The sequence below is a fragment of the Montipora capricornis genome, chromosome 10 (genome assembly GCF_036669925.1).
Source record: "Montipora capricornis isolate CH-2021 chromosome 10, ASM3666992v2, whole genome shotgun sequence".
Classification (NCBI taxonomy): Eukaryota; Metazoa; Cnidaria; class Anthozoa; order Scleractinia; family Acroporidae; genus Montipora; species Montipora capricornis.
In genome coordinates, this window is record NC_090892.1 from 7526782 (window position 1) to 7534556 (window position 7775).

A 7775-nucleotide genomic window follows, 5' to 3' on the forward strand; every position below is an offset into this window, starting at 1 on the left:
CAGCTGTACATCCATGGGAACATGATTGTATACAAATGTAGTTAACAAATATATTCCATGTTGCCGTGTGTCTGTTCAGTAATAGATCACAGATAACGTCAAAATGTGGTAAAAACACAATTGAATTCTGCGTTTACAGTGACTAACCTTTTTCTTTAACACATGTCTCCATCTCCTCACCAACCTCTTCACTCCACCAAGTGACGGCCATGTGAAAGGCATAATCACAGCAAACTGCAAACAATTATTATAGCGATCGATTTCTTTTATTGGAATCACACTGAAGGGCGGCATAATTATACAAATAGACATTGGTTCACTCAATTATAACCATTCACGCTTGTTGGATACGAGACTGGTTATAGCCAACTCAGTGCTACGTGCTTTGTTCGCTATTTACCATCTCATATTCAATAAGCACTCATGGAATAATAAATTATAACAATTATTGTTAATCTTATCATACCTTTCTCGTCAGCCCATTTCCTCCATGTTTCATATGCCTCTATCAGGGATTCCCCCTTCTTGGGTATCACAAAGTCAACTGCATTCAAACGAAATTGCATCATCACAAGCATGTGCACTACATAATAATTTATTTATTTTTTATGCTACTGTAACAGTATATTGAAAATTATAATTATCTCTATCACTAAGTTCTTAAGCAATAGTCTGTTAAAATCCTCTCTAAGACGATCCAACAAACATACTGTGCCACCACCTTTGTCCTACTGTACATTGTACGTTGTATGTGCTTGAGTAACTTCTGTACATTTGCAAAAATTCTTGTTCACTACTCTTTATTGTAAACTAAGGAAATTTATTGATGACACCATATGGAAACATCTGTTCACAAACTCAGTACATGTACATGTGTGACCTTCCACGGGAAAACGTACACTAACGCTAAACCGTTAAATTGACCGAAGCGTTAGATATCCGTTAGCCGTCCGTTAGAAGTTTACATGAAACCGTCAGAGCGTCAACTTCATCCGTTAGAACGTTAGTCTTATCCGTCAGAACGTTAGGTTCATCCGTCAGAGCGTCAGCCTCGTCCGTTAGGGGTTTAGCCTCGTCCGTTAGAGCGTTAGTCTCATACGTCAGATGTATAATAGTTATTAACCTTATCCGTTGGGCAAATCTTGGATTCTGTTGGCAAGTGAATTAATAATCTGTATCGATTGTTCCGGATCAGAGGATTCGTAGAGCGTCGTTTAAAAATGTGACCCTCTTTGGGAAAACCGGCCGTGTCCTTCTACAACTTAGTAGAATTACATGTAGTATAGCGCTTTTTAAAAAATTAAAAATACCGAGAAAAATGAAGGGTTTGTGTTCGACGTTCACCTCTGCGTACCAATAGTAAAACAAGGGTGGAAAGCTCGATTTCGGATCGCTCCAGCACCAAGCCGATTTTCACTGACAAATTCGCATCGTACAGGTTTCAAATCACGCACCAATCAAGCTGAAACTCACAAACAAATTCCTATCGTACAGGTTTCAAATCACGCACCAAGCAAGCTGAAACCCAGAGGTTTCCTTTCATGCCATTATATCTGAAATCCGTCCAAAACTCGAAGCGCTGGACCTCAAATAAAATTGAAAAAATCAAGCATTCGGAACTCCAAGGAAGCGTAGTTGGAGTTTGGTGTGACGGCTTGCAGCTGTCACAACGTTTGCTCCTCTGTGATTGGCTAATAAGAAATCATCATCCAATCAGAGAGGAGCACATGGCGTGACGGCTGCAAGCATGTATCTAAAGCCGGTATACGAAAATCCTGCTACGCATCCTTGGCGCTGGGAATGCTGGAGTTTTCGATATTATTTGAGGTTGAGCGCTTCGAGTCTTGGATGGATTTCAAGCTGAAATAACTACGCTAATAGGTAGAATGGACAATAAAGACTCCAAAAACGAAGACCAAAGATCGAAGACCCATCCTGCGCGAACGCCAAATTAAATGTGATTGAATGATGCATGACTTACCAAATTTCAACTGAAAAATATCTGTTTAACTTAACCACTCACCTGGAGTTTCTCGCGAGCTTTTTTGCCCCCTCGGCATCTTAACTGATGATACAGAACTCTTTTATCGTATTTATAGCAAAGAGCTCTCTTATGAACGCACCGCTTTGAATTTATCGTTACTTCGGCTTTGAAAACAACATGAAATGCTACATTTCTTTGGATGAAAATAATCATTTGTTGTATTTTACTTTGCAACTACAGTAGCTAATGAAGTAATGGATGCCGTGAGAAATTCACAATTTAGTAATGCATCGCATCATTGTGAGTCCGACGGTCAAAACATATCGAGATTAGCCACTTTTATCCGGACTTCGTTGCATTCAGCAGTTATGGCGCCATGGGCGCGCCTCTTCGGAATCGTATTTTAAAAGTCACGCAATCGTTTCTGGTGGCCTGTCTACATCGTAGTATTCTTAAAGCAAAAAACTCGCTGAAATGTGCATCCGATTTGTTTTGGCCAGCTCGCGATGGTGCTAGTACTTCAAACCATGGCCTTTGTTCGATAAACGGTAATCGCTCACTACGTTGTGGTGTCATCGATCAGCCTTTCGAGCTTAGAACTAAGACTTGGTGTTAAAGCGCTAAGGCAGAACGTTAGAACTGATGGAAAGAACGTTAGAGCGTTGGCACAAACCGTTAGAGCGTTAGCACAAACCGTTAGAGCGTTAGCACAAACCGTCAGAGCGTTAGTAAAAAACGTTAAACCAATCTTCAAAACCGTTAAATATCCGTTAACCGTCCGTTAGTTTTAAGCCGTTTAACGGGCAAACGTTAGTGTACGTTTTCCCGTGGAAGGTCACATGTAGAACTATAAAGAATGCACTCACTGTCACTTATGTGAAAGAGAATTGAAATCCTACATGTACAGTGTAATGTGTTAAAGAAAACACAACAAATATGTGAATACAGTTGAATCTGTGCCACATAAATGCCACATCCTGGCTATAGTGCACTTATAACTCACTGATCATGGTAGTGCCACCAGCCAGTGCTGCTCTCGTTCCAGTATAAAAGTCATCAATTGATACTGTTCCCATGAATGGCAACTGCATATGTGTGTGAGTATCAATTCCACCTGTAGAATAATTGGGCATAAAAATAATTATTATCATGGAACAAATTTAATTAAGCAAGCTTTATATATATCTTTCCCATTTTAACACAAAGATCAATCAGCGATTACAGACTGAAGTTGCTGATGAATATTATTAATGTTACAGGATGTGAGGTTTTGTTACCTGGAATAACAAGTTTTTTGTGTGCATTGATCACTTTTGCCCCTCCGGGAACAACTAGATTTTTACCCACGTCCCTGAAAAATGAAGTAAGAAAAAAAAACAGGGTAAAAAAAAGTAATTAAAATTCATGGTGTCAGAAAATGGATGTGCAAAGAGACTAGACAAGTCACACACAGCTTGCACTCAAAATGGGGCATTTGCCACTCATCAAACAAGGATGAAGATTTGTACTTGCAATATTGAATATTTGGATCCTAAAATTTTGATGTACACTGTATGACATAGTTTCCAGAAGCATGATATAGCTTCACTTAATTTTGTTTTGGACACATCCAGCCTTGGTGTACATGAAGATAAATTATACATTATACATAATTATTTCATGTATCACTTTTTTTTCATACGTTTGAATGATTAACAACCTCTATAATATTATGCACATCCCCTCAACATCTATGTCCTGCTTCCCCATTGCCTCCCCGGAGTGAGACTTGTACATTTTACTGTGCCTACAGTAATTCCAGACAATTTCACTCGTCAATAGGGTGATGGTGACAGGAGTCAACATTATTGACCAATTGACTCCTAGCAGTGAGACTTAACAGATTTTACTCTGTCTAAAGCCAGAGGATTTTATTCGTTAACTGGATGTGTCCTAAGAGCACCTGAGGAGTCAACCCTAACCCTAACCAGTCAAAAACTATGTTTCCTCCATTAATCCATTGACTCCTGGGTGTGAGACTTTAGGATGGTGCCTACTATTGTTATTGCACTTAATGTTCTGCGCATCTCGCGATACTGGGGATTGCTATTGGCGATGCATACTGATACAGGGATATTTTGCGCCGTTTAAAACTATCCGGAGAAAGTAGATCTTAGTAGGTACTCTTGCTATCCAAAAGGAAAATTGGGGGTAACCATGCATTTTTGAGAGGCAATTAAGCTTCAATTTGAGAAAGAACACCATACATTGCTTTGCATTTCAAAACTTTTTATTCATGAATTACGTGTATCTCCAAAAAAATTACTGCGTGGCTACCCCCAATTTTCTTTTTGGATTTCAATAACACTTGTTAAGATCTACATATGTACTTTTCCTCCATCATGAACCCAGGCAGAAATACCTTTGAATTAGTAGGCACCATCCTTAAGGCATGGTCAAACGAGAGAGAGACTTGATAAAGAGTTGAAACTCTTGAGAGCTCATGAGAGTCGATAAGAATGATTGACAGTTGGCCAAATGAGAGCTAGAGTTGACAAGAATTTGTCGAGAGTTTCACGTGCAAACAAAAGAGAGAGCTTGGGAACCACCCTGAGAAAACCCTTTCTGACATAAATATGGCAACTAGCCAGCCGGTACACTGTACATTCAGCCTTTGTGTTGTCCTTAGTCCCGGTTTCCAATGTCATAATTTTTTTTTTCCTTTTTTATCTTAGCCCAAAAGAAAACAGTAAATTAAAGTCTCTCAATCAAACTCTGAAAATGCAAATTCTGAAATGCACAGCAAGACCAATGTTTGAAATACAGGAAATACTGGGATTAAACAACTTCTGCCCAAGTCCTCTTTCTGCCTACAGCTTTAAGCAGAGATGGGTTCATCAATTTGAACTGAGTTGATACCGTATGGTACTAAAACTGAACAACATAAATAAATTTGAAAGCTGACGTTTCAAGTGTTTTTGAAGGGCTAACATGCAAAGCATCACCTTTCGAATTTCTTTATGGTGGCCAGTTTGTGTTTCACTTCCGCATCGACGCAGCAGCAGAGTTTCTTTAGAAACTATTACCACTTTAACCATCTTTATAATAAACACACTTGACTGTAATTTCTGTTACATTCTTACTTAATCAGTCCACTCTCAATAAAAACATCTGCTTCAACCATCTCATCATCATTGACTACAATGCCACCCTTTATAAGGATGCGATCTTTCTGAGCCTGTAGAAAAAAATATCCACATGAATGACCTTAACTCTTTAATAGCCCCTAGTTCTAGACAAAACATTTTCCCTTTACTGTAAACATTCTTTTTCCCTTTGTTTCTCATTGTGACACAATGCATCACAATTACACTACAGTGTATAAGGTGCCAATTACACGATCATTGTACTTCCCAAGATATGGCTGAAATTTTGAGAAAATCGTCACCCAAAACCTTTTGCAGTGCACTCTCTTATTGTATATGTAATTAGGTGTATATTCCTGTATGCATCATGCACACCAAGAATGTCACTTCGAACTCTTTCATATCATACTTGTTATATACTATGTAGTACTAAGTAACATGACTTGCATAAATTTGTGCTTCATGGAAAGTCATTTCCTAGAAAGAGAAAAGTGATGCAGGATTTTGTACTTGTTGACTATCATCAATTGAATGATATAATAATTATTGATTATTATTTACTTGAAATCATGAAATTATACTCAAACCTATCAGCAAGTTTAATAGACAACACACAGACTTTACAAATGAATAGAGCATAAAATGATGCACACTGTGATAATTAGTGTAACAACAGCAAGTGACATCCCACTTAAAGGTAAAACTAAGAAATTGCAGCTATGCTTCTCCTCTGGGAATAAAAGCAAGCAAATAATGCTCTTTTTTGTTTTTTTGTTTTTGCCAGATTGTAAAAGAGTCTAAATTATGACAGATCTAAAATTAAAAGAGATGGGGCGATACAGTATATTTTGACTTCATCTAAACTCCATAAAATACATGTAATCATAACAATATTGCATACATTGTATGTTAGGAGAACTTGCTCATTTCCTGGTTTTACAGAGATACATAGTTTTGCGTTTTTAAATAAAAAGATAAACTTGATACCTTTTTCCATACTCTAATTTACAGATAAATGAAGATCTATAGAATATCTCAAAAGCAACATGGTTCTAGTGTTTTTTATTTCATTATTTAGAAGCCTAATATTTGCACAATGGCAATCACCTGTCATCTTAACAGTGAATACAATATCTATATTCCGATGAGAAAGTTATATTGGTGATTTGATGCATACATAAATAGATAGCACATGTCACATTTGACGGATTTAGCAAAAGCGGAAAACGGTGCCTAATTGCTTTATTACACATGTAGCACTTGTAAAGCTCTCAAAGCGCTAATCAGACGCATTAATCAGAGAAGTCAAACAAAGCCTGGGCGTTTTGAATATTTATGATGAAAGACGCCACTTTTGTAAGTTCATGGTGATACAAGTTAAAATTGTTATCTTACTTAAACGTAAACTAATAATATTAATCTTTCTATCTTAACTCTCAACACACATAAAATCTCAACAAGGTAAACAACAGAACGTCAAAAAAAAATCAAATTCGCCAAGCCGCGAATAAGATTTTTAAAAGCAGCGCTTCCATCTTAAGTGGAGAGAACAATAAACATTGTTTTCTAAATAATTAATTCGTACGTACGAGATTCATGACAGCACCTGAAATGTGCAAAGTCAAAGTTTTAAAAGCAAAACAATTCCAAAGATAAAATAATAAATTCTCGCAAACGGATGAAGAATGAACACGTACCATTCAGGGTCGAATGACTAATTTTTTTTTTTCTGTAATGATAATTAAAGTTCACCCTTTGCAAGTCTACAGAGAGGTTTAGATGAAGGGGTAGTTTCTAAAGAAACTGTGGTGCTGCGTCGGTGGGGAAGTAGTATACAAAAATTTGGTTTATCAACGGAGTTGATAATGTAAATTGACCACCGTACAGAGATTCTAAAAGCTGACGTTTCGAGCGTTAGCCCTTCGTTGGATTCGCTCTGACGAAGGGCTAACGCTCGAAACGTCAGCTTTTAGAATCTCTGTACGGTGGTCAATTTACATTATCAACTCCGTTGATAAACCAAATTTTTGTATACAGAGAGGTTTAGATCGTTGTTTACAACAGAGGTATTCAAAGTTGTTGCGGGAGAGGAGAGTTATGTTAACCACATCTTATTTGGATGCCGTACGATAAAAATCAAATAATTGTATCAAAGTTCAAGAGACAAAACATGAGGCTACCACGATCTGGATTTGCAAAAGCTTGTCTTCAAAAAGATACCAGCAAAGCGTCCCGCTTCAGCTCTGTAAATCGAGATCTTATATTCCGCGATTTTATCTCCCTATATAGCTCTTTAAGGTAATTCTTTGATTACAAGTGTCAATAAATGTTAGCTTACCATTGCAGAAGCCATTTTCAGAGAGCTTATAATGACTGCAAATATCCGAAGTTTTGAAGTTGAAGATGTCTAAAGCGTTTTGTAGTTACTGAGTGCGTAGCATTGTGGGACAGCATAAGATGGTAGCATTTCCGTCACGCTTCGACTTTATTACGTGACAAACAAAACCACAGCACCTCACTCACAAAAATTAAAGCAGTGGTACTCTCGTGGACAGCCTCAGTTAATTAGTTCAGAAAGGTCATAAGTCCGAATCACTTTCTAACTTTATGTTCCACTCGGCACACAAAAGAAAAGATTCATAAGTTTATACAGTTTTCTTCGAGAA

The 7775-nt window shown here is 37.5% G+C and overlaps 2 protein-coding genes across 3 annotated transcripts in view; both read right to left on the minus strand.

Annotated features, from left to right (window-relative positions):
* The window catches only part of LOC138019247 (dihydropyrimidinase-like), a 25022-nt gene extending 17444 nt beyond the window's left edge, over positions 1-7578 (minus strand). Inside the window, exons 1-6 of one of the 2 annotated variants that reach the window (XM_068865972.1) lie at positions 7448-7578; positions 5107-5201; positions 3262-3335; positions 2988-3098; positions 467-544; positions 148-234 (exon numbers count right to left, since the gene is read on the minus strand). In XM_068865972.1, coding sequence (XP_068722073.1) covers positions 148-234; positions 467-544; positions 2988-3098; positions 3262-3335; positions 5107-5201; positions 7448-7462 — 460 coding nt within the window. In that variant the 5' untranslated portion in view covers positions 7463-7578. The remainder of the gene's footprint in view (positions 1-147; positions 235-466; positions 545-2987; positions 3099-3261; positions 3336-5106; positions 5202-7447) is intronic. The other variant, XM_068865973.1, reaches the window with a different exon arrangement.
* Positions 1-7775, minus strand: part of LOC138022335 (uncharacterized) — a 230625-nt gene that overhangs the window by 46293 nt on the left and 176557 nt on the right. The window lies entirely within an intron of this gene.